General features: G+C 30.5%; 1 protein-coding gene across 2 annotated transcripts in view; it reads left to right on the plus strand.

The window, feature by feature from the left end:
* LOC127724487 (general transcription factor IIE subunit 1-like) overlaps positions 1-15,540 on the plus strand; it is a 46,431-nt gene extending 30,891 nt beyond the window's left edge. For both annotated transcript variants that reach the window (XM_052231470.1, XM_052231471.1), the window contains exon 5: positions 13,296-15,540. In XM_052231470.1, the coding sequence (XP_052087430.1) occupies positions 13,296-13,468 (173 nt within the window). In that variant the 3' untranslated portion in view covers positions 13,469-15,540. The remainder of the gene's footprint in view (positions 1-13,295) is intronic.
* Positions 15,541-15,977: the final 437 nt, after the last annotated feature.

The raw sequence follows: 15,977 nt of genomic DNA on the forward strand, positions 1-15,977 counted from the left end.
TTATAGGTCAAGGTACGGCCTTCAACACGGAGCATTGGCTCACACCGAACAGCAAGCTATAAAGGGCCTCAAAAAATTACTAGTGTAAAACCATTCAAACGGAAAAACCAACGGTCTAATCTATATGAAAAAAAAAAAACATTTTGGCATATTTGTTTTCCTCTGAAATTACACATCTATAATTCTTACCCCAGATGCTTAGCCACATGAAGCATTTACCTCTTATTTGAGACATAGATAGTCTTTGTTTCTACAGAAGTGAGAAGAACATTAGAAGTCAGAATGTTCTGACTTATAAAAGTCTGAATGTTCTGACTTATAAAAGTCTGAATGTTCTGACTTAATAAGGTCAGAAAGACTCAGAATGATCTGAAATTACTGACTTTTTTTAATGTTTAGAGTATTTTAGAATATGAATGCACTTGTCATGCTAGTACCATAAGAAACCCTGACAAGATTTTGTTCCCAAACAACAATTTTTAAAGATATTAAGAATAACAAGTGTACAATGGAACATAAATTACAAAGTTATAAGTGTTGTGAAAAAAGCTATTTAAAAAAAAATCAATAGATAGTTATCTTTCAACTTTTACATGTATTTAAAAAAACAGTGAAAATATTATGGATTATATGTACGGCTTCTTGAAGGACAACAAAGTCACCATATTTGGTCTGAATTTGTATGTTTTTTCTCCTCAAATTTTTTTTAACATTATTAATGTCGGCTTTTTTCTTAACTAATTTTAAACATTCTTAATTATAATTAAATTTCCCCAACATTTTGCTTACAAACTCTTTAATTTCTAAAGTCAAATTGAAAGTTGTCTTCACAGATTCAATGTGTCTGAAAATGTTATATTGAAAAAACAATACTTTTATATCCTCAAATAAAATGGGTATACCATGAGTTTAATGGTCATGCAGATATGCAATCCAGGATGTTAACAATCAGAGTTTAGATTACAGTCACATAGTAATAGGCTTTTTTTTATATAATCAATAACCAGAGTAAAAATAATTGATTAATAGAGGTTTAGTTTAATATAAGTAATAAACAAAGCTAATTAATACACTTGCAATAACATACATGTAGTTAAATTAGTAAATACAGAATATTCATAAAAAATTCAGACAGAAATACTGTAATAGGTCAAGTCATTAGGGACGACATCAAAAGTTCAATATAGGATAAAAAACTTAATTCACATCACATAGTTTTTTCACTGACCCACCCACCCCCCTTCTTAACTTAATTTGGGAAAGATTGATTGACCAATATGGATTTATGTAAAATCGATTTTGGATAAACAAAACTTGCAGCAACTTTAACCCCACCCCCACCCCCAAACTATTTGATTTAAGTTTTTTTATCCTACATTGGTCTTTTGATGGCGTCCCTTAGAATGTGCTGACTTTGTACATGTTGTAGTGATAGTTATGGCACCCATACAACATATAGGAATCAGTCAAAAGGAGAGAAAAATTCCCGAAATTTGTCACATAGTGACATTTGTGAGTCGGAATAACAAAATATAGACTCATTAATCTCTCCATCTTTTCAAAAAATTATGAACCAGATTTTATGCATATCCATTTAGTTTTTGACGGACTCTTTTAAGTCAGAACATGATTTGACCTGTTTGAGTCAATTTGCAGAACAAAATTTCCAATCAAAGCTATGTGTTCTTCCTCTCAGCCCCCTTCTGAATCTGCCACTGTTGAGTTTATTAATTGATTTTTCCATACATTATCATTAATATCAAATGGCAATGCCTGACTTAATAATTTCAATAAATTTAGTTTTTGACTGATTTTTTAAAGTCAGAACATGACTTGACCTGTTTAAGTCAATTTGCAGAACAAAATTTCCAATCAAAGCTAGGTGTACTTCCTTTAAGCCCTGCAATGCCCGGCTTAAATATTTCAATAAATTTATTTTAGTTTTGGACTGACTCTTTTAAGTCAGAACATGATTTGACCTGTTTAAAACAAAATACATTTAATATTGAATATACCAAATAAACTTTTTTATTGTCCTCATTATTGTGACTTATGGGGACTTTATTCTCTCTGTCTTTTATCTGGCTCACCCATACATTTTTAAATCAATATGACAATACTATACTTAAAAGTTGTAATAAGTTTAGTTTTGTTTGACTCTTTGAAGTCAGAACATGATTTGACCTGTTAAAGTCAGTTTACAGAACACAATTTCCAATCAAAGCTAGGTGTACTTCCTTTAAGCCCTGCTTCTGAATCTGCCATTTTCTAGTTTATTATTTGATAAGTTTTTAGAAACAATTAAGTCAAATGGTTATTTATTTTAGGGGATCTTACATATATTTCCTGTGTCTTTTATCTGACGTTCCCATACATTCATTAAATAACATATGGCAATGCCCAGCTTATATATTTCAATAAATTTATTTTAGTTTTGGACTGACTCTTTTAAGTCAGAACATGATTTGACCTGTTTAAAACAAAATACATTTAATATTGAATATACCAAGTAAACTTTTTTATAGTCCTCATTATTGTGACTTATGGCTACCTTATTTCCTCTGTCTTTTATCTGGCTCACCTATATATTTTTAAATCAATATGACAATACTAGACTTAAAAGTTGTAATAAGTTAAGTTTTGTTTGACTCTTTGAAGTCAGAACATGATTTGACCTGTTAAAGTCAGTTTACAGAACAAAATTTCCAATCAAAACTGGTCTTTTCCTCTAAGCCCACCCCTAATCTGAATCTGCTACTGTTGAGTTAATTAATTGATAAGTATATTTAGAAACAATTCAGTCAAATGGTTTTAAAATAATATTTTTATAACCAAAAGTTCCATATGTTAACTTAACAGAAAAAAAAGTCATAAAAATGCAGAAATAGAATAAAATTTTAAGATAATTTGATGAAATTTGTATACAAAATACATTTGAATATTAAATATACCAAATAAACTTTTTTATAGTCCTCATTATTGTGACTTTATTATTGGGTGTCTTTTATCTGATTTTCCCATACATTCTTAAATGCATATGACAATTCCAGACTTAAAAGTTGCAATAATTAGTAAAAGTATAGTTTTTGACTGACTCTTTGAAGTCAGAACATAATGTGACTTGTTCAAGTCAGTTTGCACAACAGGATTTACCTCAATGAAATATTAAGATATCAAATATATACCAAATTAACTTTTATATAGTTCTAAAAATTGTGACTTAATATTTGTGATCTTTTTTCCTACTTGTATCCATACATTCTAACAATCACATCGCAATCATGACAATGCCCGACTGTTACAGTTGCAATCCATTTAGTGTTTGACAGACTCTTATAAGTCAGAACATGATTTGACCTGCTTGAGTCAGTTTACAGAACACAATTTCCAATCAAAGCTATGTGTTCTTCCTCTTAGCCCCCTTCTGAATCTGCCACTGTTGAGTTTATTAATTGATAAGTTTTAAGAAACAATTAAGTCAAATGGTTATTTATCTTAGAGGATCTTGCATGTATTTCGTGTGTATTTTATCTGACTTTTCCATACATATCATTAATATCATATGGCAATGCCTGACTTAAAAATTTCAATAAATTTAGTTTTTTACTGATATTTTTAAGTCAGAACATGATTTGACCTGTTTAAGTCAATTTGTCAGAACATAATTTGACCTGTTCAAGTCAGTTTGCAGAACAAAATTTCCAATTAAAGCTAGGTGTACTTCCTTTAAGCCCTGCTTCTGAATCTGCCATTTTTGAGTTTATTATTTGATAAATTTTTAGAAACAATTAAGTCAAATGGTTATTTATTTTAGGGGATCTTACATATATTTCCTATGTCTTTTATCTGACGTTCTCATACATTCATTAATATCATATGGAAGTGTCCAACTTTAAAATTTCAATAAACTTAGTTTTGGACTGACTGTTTTAAGTCAGAACATGATTTGACCTGTTTAAAACAAAATACATTTAATATTGAATATACCAAATAAACTTTTTTATAGTCCTCATTATTGTGACTTTAGGGGACCTTATTTCCTCTGTCTTTTATCTGGCTTTCCCATACATTTTTAAATCAATATGACAATACTAGACTTAAAAGTTGTATTAATAAGTTTAGTTTTGACTGACTCTTTGAAAGCAGAACATGATTTGACCTGTTAAAGTCAGTTTACAGAACAAAATTGCCAATCAAAGCTAGGTGTTCTTCCTCTTAGCCCCCCCCCCTAAATATGAATCTGCTACTGTTGAGTTAATTAATTGATAAGTTTTTTTAGAAACAATTCAGCCAAATGGTTATTAAAATTTTATTTTTTTTGGCAACCACAAGTTCTATGTGTAAACTTAACAGAAAAGAAAAGACATGAAAATACAGAAACAAAATAAAATTTTAAGATAATTTGATGAAAATCTTTAAAAACAAAATGCATTTGATATTGAATATACCAAATAAACTTTTTTATAGTCCTCATTATTGTGACGTAAGGGGACCTTATTTCATCTGGCTTTTATCTGGCTTTCCCATACATTTAAAAATCAATATGAAAATCCTAGACTTAAAAGTTGAAATAAGTTTAGTTTTGTTTGACTCTTTGAAGTCAGATCATGATTTGACCTGTTAAAGTCAGTTTACAGAACAAAATTTCCAATCAAAACTAGGTCTTCTTCCTCTAAGCCCCCCCCTTTTTCCCTTTATCTGAATCTGCTACTGGCCACAGACCACAATTAAATTCCCCTATTAGTTCTTTATAACGTTTTGTTTCATTAAAAAAATTGCACCTTGCATTTTTGTCAAATCTTTTGTGTGTGTAATGTATAGTACTAGTCCAAAAATATATCCAAAATTCAGAAAGATTGAACCAATGACTCTTACAAATTTAGCCAATACACATCCATACCCCTATGGACAAGTCAAGAGATGTTCCGAAAACTGTAAATATCACCTTTTTGCACCTAGCCTAATCACTCTTTCCATATCAAAATCAGTTAAAATACAACATCCAAAAGTTTATTTCACCTCTCTTCTTTTATTTCCACCCACAAAAAACTAAGAAATGAGTGAGGAAGGGAAAGAAAAAAAATTAAGAAAAAATACACTCTAATTAAAAGGAACTATATTCGTGGACAACGAAAAGCGGGATCACTAATTGTGGTCTTGGGCCTATTAGGGGTCTAAAACTTGACCAATTCTAATAAAACTTGGCATGATTTAAGCTTAGTGTATTATAAAACAGTTTACAAAGTTTCAAAGCCATATGATACCAATTATAAAAAATGTGGCATTTTTTATATCTGAACTTTGGGTGCTGAATTGTGGCGTTGAATTAGAACAATTTCAACTATCAAATTTGGGCTTCTAAAAACCAAAATATACCAAAACTTACATTTTTTAATGTTTCTATGTATAAGTTATCACCTATTAAAAGCAACAGATAGCATACTTCATGTTTCAGACTTATAAAAAATGGCCAGAAGTAAATTTTATATGAGCCTGTGCCAAAAAATAGAGGTTTTCAAATGATGTGAGGCCTTATATGAAATGTAATATTTTTCACTTACCACAATTTTCTGAAGTTGTTAAGTTATAAAAAAACCTTTTACATGTTATAAATGTACTTTTAATGGAAATATAAGTTTCAAATAGCATAACACATGTGAATAAAATTGTCTTCAGCAATGTCAAGCTTAAAAAAAACAGGTTGTCAATTTAGGTTGTTCCCCACATTTGCATACTAAAAAGCATATAAATGATATGGTAGATAGAGATATGCTTCTTTTTGCTCAAATCTTTGTTTAGATATGATAAAACATGGAGCCTGGATGTAACATGACTGTCACTTTCAACTATATATGTAGACAGTATGATTTGAAGCAAAGTTATTTACTTTACTTTTTAAAACCGGCATGAAATTTCAGCCTCAAAAGGCCAATATTTTAACCACTAGCTATCAAACAAAATAAAATAAAGGTAGTCTGTGAAACAGACAAGGTCAAACAACCAGTAATAAGTGCTTTTGATACAGATTCAGTGAAATCTGCTAAAAGGAATTCAACTTGTATGTGCATAGAACCTCATTTTTCACTTGCTTCATACTGACCGTTAGACTAAGACCATTAAAGCAGCACATTTTGCACTCTTATTCTGATTTTATCTACTTTTTTTTGTGTTCAGTGTTCAAAAATGAGTTAAACATCTACATTAGATACCACAAACACAAATAGAAAACCAGAAAAATCTGTCAGAGAGAAAGTAAGCATGCTACTTTTGTAAAAATATTGAAACAACTGAAAAAGTTCAATTTTGGGCATGTAGGCTGAAATGTCACTTTTTTACAAAATTTCTATCAAATAAAAGTGGAAATCATTTATTCTCATGTAGTTTGACAAATTAATACCAATAGATCATTCAGTGAAGTTGTCAAAGTACAAATTCAATATTTCCTGAATTCACCTCTTAGGCCACAGACCACAATTAAATTCCCCTATTAGTTCTTTATAACGTTTTGTTTCATTAAAAAAATTGCACCTTGCATTTTTGTCAAATCTTTTGTGTGTGTAATGTATAGTACTAGTCCAAAAATATATCCAAAATTCAGAAAGATTGAACCAATGACTCTTACAAATTTAGCCAATACACATTCATACCTCTATGGACAAGTCAAGAGATGTTCCGAAAACTGTAAATATCACCTTTTTGCACCTAGCCTAATCACTCTTTCCATATCAAAATCAGTTAAAATACAACATCCAAAAGTTTATTTCACCTCTCTTCTTTTATTTCCACCCACAAAAAACTAAGAAATGAGTGAGGAAGGGAAAGAAAAAAAATTAAGAAAAAATACACTCTAATTAAAAGGAACTATATTCGTGGACAACGAAAAGCGGGATCATTAATTGTGGTCTAGGGCCTACTGTTGAGTTAATTAATCATGTCAATTGATAAGTTTTTTTAGAAACAATTCAGTCAAATGGTCTTTAAAATAATATTTTTTACAACCAAAAATTCCATGTGTTAACTTAACAGAAAAGAAAAAGTCATGAAAATACAGAAATAGAATAAAATTTTAAGATAATTTGATGAAACTTGTAAACAAAATACATTTGAATATTACATATACCAAACAAACTTTTTTATAGTCCTCATTTATTTATTGTGACTTTATTATTGGGTGTCTTTTATCTGTTTTTCCCATACATTCTTAAATGCATATGACAATGCCAGACTTAGAAGTTGCAATAATTAGTTAAAGTATAGTTTTTGACTGACTCTTTGAAGTCAGAACATAATTTGACCTGTTTAAAACAAAATACATTTAAATATTGAATATACCAAATAAACTTTTTTATATAATCCTCATTATTGTGACTTTTGGGGACCTTATTTCCTCTGTTTTTTATCTGGCTCTCCCATACATTTTTGGAAAATGACGCTATCAGCGGCATGTTTCCGATACCATTGACCAGAACTAACGGAAGTTGATTATGCCTCCGCCTACCGCACTCGGTTTCATATTTACTATTTTACATACTAACTGGAATCTGCTTGTATTACGCTACACTCGAACAAAGTCTTTGTTAAAGTGTTGTAGTCGGACGGGAACCAGTTTACATACGTTATTTTATTTACCAAAAAGATATCTTGACCTGTCCATATGTTTTTTGTTATTAAATGGTATTTGGAGCTATCCCTTTGTTATATTTTTCATATTTATTCGAGCTTTCACTTTTATGCACATGTCTTACAATCGTAAACAATCGGTATGTATACATGATAAATAGATCCGTTTTGTTATGGTGTTGGACTTTTTACCCTCCAATGATCAGCAATCGCTAGACAAAATAGTTCTAAATAATGTCAGCCTTTCATGCCATTTCAACTTTACAATCATTAAAAAAGTAATAATCGGAATCATTTTGATATCCATTGGATAGAAACTGGTCTTTATCAAGATTTACGAAGATTTTAATAATCGGAAATTAGTAATACGGTTATACCCACGCGGTGCGTATGAATCTTTGTTCACAAAGTTATAGCAGCAGAGTCTGTAACTGTATCATTATAAATTAACTACACTGTTATTGTACTTAAAATGATGAAAACTGCATATGCAATATAAGATGTCAACTCGGCCAATACAGATTTTTTTTCCGTATTTGCCGAGTTCTGATCCGGCCAAAACAGGATTTCGGAACGTCTCTAGTTTTTAGATAGTAAGTCACGATAAACTCAAACTGAAAGTAAACAGTTGTTTGTACGACGCAGTTTTTATTTACTCACCATAAACAAGCCGAAACGTTCAGTATGGCATATATTTTAGGTTAAAGACGGTCCCATTCATTTGAAAAGCATTTTGAAAGTAGACGATGGAATTATTTCAGGTTTAGGGAACGAGTAAATTATCACAAAGTTCATTTCTTGACGACCTCATAATTTCATCATGTCGATTTTTACTGTTCACTTTCGCTTCTCGTGTTTTGTAAACGGTCTTTTATTTTTAAACCCGAACCAGGCATATGCATTCTGTAATTGCGCAAATCTTCGTTCTTTGGTCAATTGGCTTATGGATAGTTGTATCAATTTCAACTCTTACATTATTTTTTTAAAAATGTATTTGCATTACACATGCAATGGCAGTACCTTTCCAATTACTATTTATGTGTTGTGTCTAAATTAAAGTTGTAACACTTTATAGTGACTGGAAAGGGTAGAAAAATTCATCAGATGAGAAAAGGCTGAAGATGCATGGAACGGCACCAAATCATTAGATATTGCATCTTATAAAAAGAAACTGAGATTTGGATAGTTCCACTTCAAGGTAAAAATGTTTATCTCTTGTGAAATGAAATAAAAAAATATTGTAACACTGTAGTTAATTAATAAAGATACTATTACATGTATTTCTGTATTGGCCTTATTGTTGGTCCTCGGCCAGCAGTATTGGCCTTCGGCTTCGCCTCAGACCAATACACCAAGACATGGACCAATAACAAGGACAATACAGAAATACTTACGCAATAATATTATAGAATGACAGTATGGTTCAATAGCGGGAATCAGCCCCTCAACTACTTTTTACATAAATATTAACTTCTGGCTTCAACTCCTTGTTCGTCTTGTCTGGAGATCTTGTTGTAGTTCCAGTTAGGCAAGCATTTTAGAGACGTATCCCGTCCATTCTCTCTTGACTTGTAATTTCTGGTGATAGATTTTGCCGCTTGACGTTGTATCTTTTCAAGCTTGTTTTTTTTTTGTTACTGTGTAGGGGTCCCATACTATGGCTCCATATTAAATTGTAAGATCCATTCCTAAAGGTCTAGATCATTGTTCTAATCTGACACAAATTTCAATAACTGGAATGCTACCCGAGTTGAATATATGGTGACCTACTAGAACAGCATTATCACTATTGGAATTGTGTTTAATACCATGATTGTTCAATGTCATTAACTTAAATGGAGACAGACATTTGACCTGAAAGGTGGTGTGGGAGTGCAAAATCAAAAACTAACTGACTATGATATATGGTTAAAGAATGAATATCAATTACATGGGTCAACATGGTCAAGGGCAGAGTTGTTATGAAATAACAATATGGCAGAGAAGTGGTTTCAAGTTTCATATAAAGCGACCTGACTGACATGAAATAAAAAATCAAAGGAGTATCCCTATTTGTCTAATCTTCAAGGTGAAATAAAACTAGTAAAACAATTATTATACTATTGTCTAAATCTACAGAAATATAATTTGCTTCAAGTAACAGAAATAACTAGGTCACTAGTAACTTATTTAATGAGTATGTGGGGTATAAGAGCTTGATAACAACAGGCTCTTCATAATCATTTGGTTTGAAAAGGTTACTAGTAGTCTATATTCTTGATTTAGAAAAATGTAATTGCAAGACAAAAATCACATTACTTAGAATACTTTAGATCATTCAGGTAGTCTTTATTTATATGTACAAAAGAACAGCCAGGAGTCATTGGATATTGTAGATCATTCAAATAATCTTGACCTATTTATTAGTACAAAAGAACAGCCAGTAGTCATTGGATATTGTAGATCATTGTGGTAGTCTTGACCTATTTATTTATAGAAAAAAACAGCCAGTAGTCATTGGATACTGTAGATCATTCAGGTAGTCTTGACCTATACATTTGTACTAAAAAAACAGCCAGTTGTCATCTTCACATAACACACACATATACGAATATCAATTATATGCTTATGAGACATGTTGGAATGTTAAACTAATTACGGTATGTGAAAATCAAGACTTGCATAAAAAATATCACAATATTAGAGACAGTGGCGTCATTTTTCCTCAGAGCTTTCAGCTCTTTGATTAAATCAATATGACAATACTAGACTTAAAAGTTGTAATAAGTTTAGTTTTGACTGACTCTTTGAGGTCAGAACATGATTTGACCTGTTAAAGTCAGTTTACAGAACAAAATTTCCAATCAAAGCTAGGTGTACTTCCTTTAATCCAAGAAAGTCCTTGCTTTCAGACTGTTTCTGAATCTGCCATTTTTGAGTTTATTATTTGATAAATTTTTAGAAACAATTAAGTCAAATGGTTATTTATTTTAGGGGATCTTCACATATATTTCCTGTGTCTTTTATCTGACGTTCCCATACATTCATTTAATATCATATGGCAATGCCCGGCTTAAATATTTCAATAAATTTATTTTAGTTTTGGACTGACTCTTTTCAGTCAGAACATGATTTGACCTGTTTAAAACAAAATACATTTAATATTGAATATACCAAATAAACTTTTTTATAGTCCTCATTATTGTGACTTATGGGGACCTAATTTCCTCAGTCTTTTATCTGGCTTACCTATACATTTTTAAATCAATATGACAATACTAGACTTAAAAGTTGTAATACGTTTAGTAAGTCAGAACATAATGTGACTTGTTTGAGTCAGTTTGCACAACAGTATTTACCTCAATGATATATTAAAATAATAAATGTTTTGCTCTTAATACATTTAGCTTAAAGTGGATGAGAATATATCTTTTATTAACATAGTCTTATCATGAATAAGTGTCTTGTTTTTCCTTGGAAGATTTGAAGTATTGTCATGTAATGTATCCAATATTGTATTTTGTAAATCTTTTGATATTCAGAAAATTGTATGATCCATTTTTTCTCACCTGTATTTTGAAATAATTGAAAGTGATGAGATATATATATTATGTTTAGATTCTGGAAAGGAGAAGGTATGATGTCAGATGAGCCCCACTTTTTAAAACTCTTTAATTCGAAACTAGTAATCACCATATTTTTATGGAGATTGATAACAAAGTGGTAGTAATGACTGCTTCAAATCAGAACAAAAATGACCTCTCAAAGTCAAAATGCATTAAAAAGGGGCATAAATCTTATTGGAATATGAAGATATTAAGTCACAATATTTTGTGCAAAATCTGACCTGTGGAAGTCATTTTGTGATAAATTAAAGTCTGACATAAACTGACCTGTACAAGTCATATTCTGTTGAGTGCAAGAAGGGAGACAACACTTACATCAAATTATATCTGACCTATGGAAGTAATTTTATTCTGACTTGTTTATGTCAGAGCTCTGACTGATATTGATGATATGCAATAATAACACTTGCACTTTGATTGTACCTAATAAAGGGAGCATTTTGTTATGTTATATGAATACCACATCAAAATTAATTTTATTATTTCAGACTGAAAGATTATTTGCAAGACTGAGTTCTCTGACTCAATGTCACTATCATGTGTCGATCATTAAATCATCATTTCTTCCCAAACCGCTAGGTTCTCCTATGGACCTATTCATTCTGTTAGTGGTATGGGTTAAACCAAGGATGTAAATACACCTGGCCACCTTGTATATGATTAAACCTTTTTAATTTATTGATTGTGTCAAAACGAGCTTTTACAATTTATTTTGATTTGTATATATATTGATATATGATCATGAAGTACATAAAACATTTCACTAAGAAATCTGCCTTTTTAGATTTTATTTTTTACATCTTAACTTATTATTTTTATATATAGATCTTATTAAATTAAACCTCTTTTAATGTATTGTTATGCATAAAAGCAAAATCAAATGAAACATACTTTAATTTAAAATTTTATAGTTGTGGTAAAACTCCATATGGAGGTGCTCCTAATTCAAGGAGGCTTATACTAAGAAGAAGCATTAACATTGGTTTCTTTCCTCCTTACTTATATTCCCCTTGGCAATGGCTGCCAGCATGCTCAAATACGTTCAATCAGAGACATATTATACAAGTATTATATGTCTCTGGTTCAATCAATGAATATTTATTTCATTTAGTATGATCAATAAAACAATCATTCATATTTTTGGGAATGTATAAGTGTTGAATTTGATATATTTTACATCTGACCTCGATTTTTCACTTGTCCCATCGGACAAGTAGTATGGTGAATCTACTTGCCCGACGCCTGTGTCCACTTGTCCTGGACAATCGGACAAACGGTAATGTCGAGCCCTGTTACTTTTTTTATTTTTTTTTTATTTTTATTTTGAAAGCAATAATAGATTGAGAGAAACTTTTTATAGCAAAGATGATCAGAAAGACAAGATCTACAATAAGTGAATATGTCAGAAATCATCAGTCGACTTCTAATTAGAGTTATTGCCTCTTAACATGATGTTACCATTTTTTTTGTGTTTTTGATTGTTATCTTAATAACCTTGATAGATATAAAGAAACTTTAAAGGAAGAGAAGATCAGCAAGACAAAATCTAAATATTTGTATAATGGCAGAAATTATTAGTCAATTCCTTATTGGAGTTACTGCTCTTTAAAGACAAGTTTAACTATTCTTTTGCATTGTTGTACCAATTATCTTGAAAACTATGATATATAAATATACACTTTAAATAAAAAATTATCAACAAGACAAGATTTACAAATAAGTTAAATCTTGCTGAACTCGTAAGATTCTCTACAAGACTCTTTACAGGAATTATAGCCCTTAAATGACGAATTGTTTTGGCCCTTTTTTGTCTTTTTTGCAATAAGTTGTGAAGATATAGAGAAACTGTAAACAGAAAAAATGATCAGCAATCATGGCAATACAAGATCAATAAAAAAGAGATTTTTGCCATGAATTATATTGTCGTCTTTTGTCGAAGAGTGTCCATTGTTGAAGATGCACATAGACCTAGGTAAGCGACACAGGCTCTTTAGAACCTCTATCTAGTTTGATTGAGTTATATACTTATTAATTGGCCTTATCTATTGATTAATTTATATATATTTTCAGCTGTAGAAGAAATGGAAGATGATGATGATGAAGAAGGTCCTATGGTATCCATAGGTGGTGCTAAAGTTTCGATACATGATGTAACAGATGACATGGTTGCTAAAATGACACCCCAGGAGAAGGAGGAATATATTAGACTTGGACAAGAAATGTATCAAGACATGTATGAATAATGGTGAAATTTAAAGTTCACTATTTTCAGGAAACATTCGCAGCAGTTCTATTTTGTCTAATTCCACATGTGTTCATTTACAAAATAGACATTTATATAAAGACATGTTAGAGACAAATTGTTCATTGTTGTTAAAAAAAGGAATTACTTGATACTATGAACAAAATGGGTTCTTTAATTATCTAGCGTTGTTATTTGTTATACATATATATCAGTTATTCTTACATGACATGGTAGATACAATTTTAATCAATGTGTAACATTTAAGAACTTGTCTGATTGTCACTATTTGATTGTTTAACAATTCTTTTAAGTGATCCTTCAAAGATTGATCTTGTAAATTTCAAAGATATTGCCAAGCAATATAATTTTAGTTTTTTTTTAATGTCACCCTCTCGGGCAGACCAATGAAATATCAATAATTTAAGGAACAATGAATTGAATTTACATCAATAATTTTAAAGACAATGCTCAAGTTTTACAGCATCAGACCATTTTAATAGAAAGTCAACATAATACAAGAGGATGATGGAGCAGATTTTTACCATTCGAATAAACATTGTCCATCTTGGCTTCCCCTTGGTTGACAATGTTTCTTGGGATAACAGTCTGCTCTATCCCCCTCTTAGCTATATGTTATTAACATATTAACATGGATTTTAAGAGCAATATTTTCAGTTCATGCAGTGTAGATTTTATATTGCAAAACCCTAAATAACTGAAAGTTCTAGTTTTACTGTAATTGTATTTTCCAAGGTATTTTATGAATACTCAGTGGGAAATCTAGTGACAAAATATTGCCTCTTCTGTAAATATTGAAAAATAGAACTTCTCAATGTTTGTCCCATTTTAGCAAGGACGCTATCAATTATGGATTCATTGGAAACTGTACTGGTAAATAGTAAAAATAGAAATAAGTTGAAATAAAAACAAAACTTCCATTCAATGTTATCATTTCCCTCCTTCATGTCCTTAAGTAGCAATTGACTAGTACAGCAGGCTATAGAAGCTTGTTGTAAAATTGGTTTAAAATGTTGCTATGCGAATAAATTCCTGGAGTATCAACTTCAATTTATTTTTCACTGGCTGTATACCTTTCTGGAACATGCTAATTATCTGAATATATATACAGCTAGATCAGAGAAAGTCAGGGGAAAAAATCCCAAAGGAATCAATTGATATGCAGCAAAGATTGGCACTTTTGAAAGTTACTAAGCAAATTCAAACGGACCTTATCTCGATGTTAACTTTGAATATGAATAAATCGAGATGGCCGCAAATACATGAACAAAAATCGAGACTACCTTTTCTTAAATTCGTATAAAAAATAGTAGAAGATACCTACTTTATAAAAATAGTTATTTTTAATTTATTTCTTAACTTGCACAGACAGACTTTTAAATTTTTATATTCACATAAAGACAATATTTCTCTATTGAATGTACATGTGACAAGAGCAGACCAGTGTGCTCGATAACTTAAGTGTGAAAAAATAAGTATACTTTGGGAACTTGTAACATGCTAAGGACTTTGTGGAACACTCCGAAATTTGGTGACCCGAAAGATTTTTAGATTTTGTATATTCATGATTTTTTCAATTTTTTTTATCAATATGCATTAAAGATTGGCAGTTTTTAAATTTCCGTTTCAGTAGCTTCTAATGCATTTATCTTGATTATACTGAACATAAAACATTGTGTTTTTGCATGTATATTTCTAATAACACAGTTTAACAATTAACTTATTTAAAATGAACAATTATTATTTGGAAATAATTTTTTGATCGGTATCGTCACCGGCATTGTTTTATTATTGACTTTCTCGACTCTATCATAAGAAGAGTGAATTTTCTTTTCACTGGATATTCCACTGTACTTATATTTACTATTTATGAATATTTTTTCTGTCTTGAGTCTGGTTTGTTCCTTTTGGTTTATTAAAAAATAATCAACACTATAACTATTGTTCATACATGTCAACACTTTTGCAATAATACATAAAGGAATTTCAAAATGTATAATCTTGTTTATTAGATTTGAAAAAAAACATTTAATAATAAACTTTAGAAACTTGTTTGATAATGTGTTTTATTTTTTATTATGAAAATACAGGCTTTGCTCTATTTTGGAAAAACTTCATGTAAGTGCAGAGCTGACCACTGAATATGATACTACAGGGGGAGGGAGAATTCTTGATAATTTTCCCCTTTTTCATCTTAATTGACTAGGATCTCCAGTTACTCTGGTTTCCTCTACTATTAAAATTGGCTTCCATTGTAAAATCAAGAGTTCCATTAAATTCCGACATTCAATCAATCAATCTTCTTTTTCATAAGACTTAACATTTATATGTGCAAACTAGAGTGGATATGTTTCTATTAAACTGACATGAGAACTTGTAGGTGAAATGAACTTTGTTGTTCCTATACGTTTCTCTCACTGCTCTATCAGTACAAGCAGAATCTTGGCATGGTAACTTGACTGATCATGTCCACCTTTTAAACCAATGGA

This window comes from Mytilus californianus, unplaced genomic scaffold (assembly GCF_021869535.1).
Source record: "Mytilus californianus isolate M0D057914Y unplaced genomic scaffold, xbMytCali1.0.p SCAF_14, whole genome shotgun sequence".
In the NCBI taxonomy this organism is placed as follows: Eukaryota; Metazoa; Mollusca; class Bivalvia; order Mytilida; family Mytilidae; genus Mytilus; species Mytilus californianus.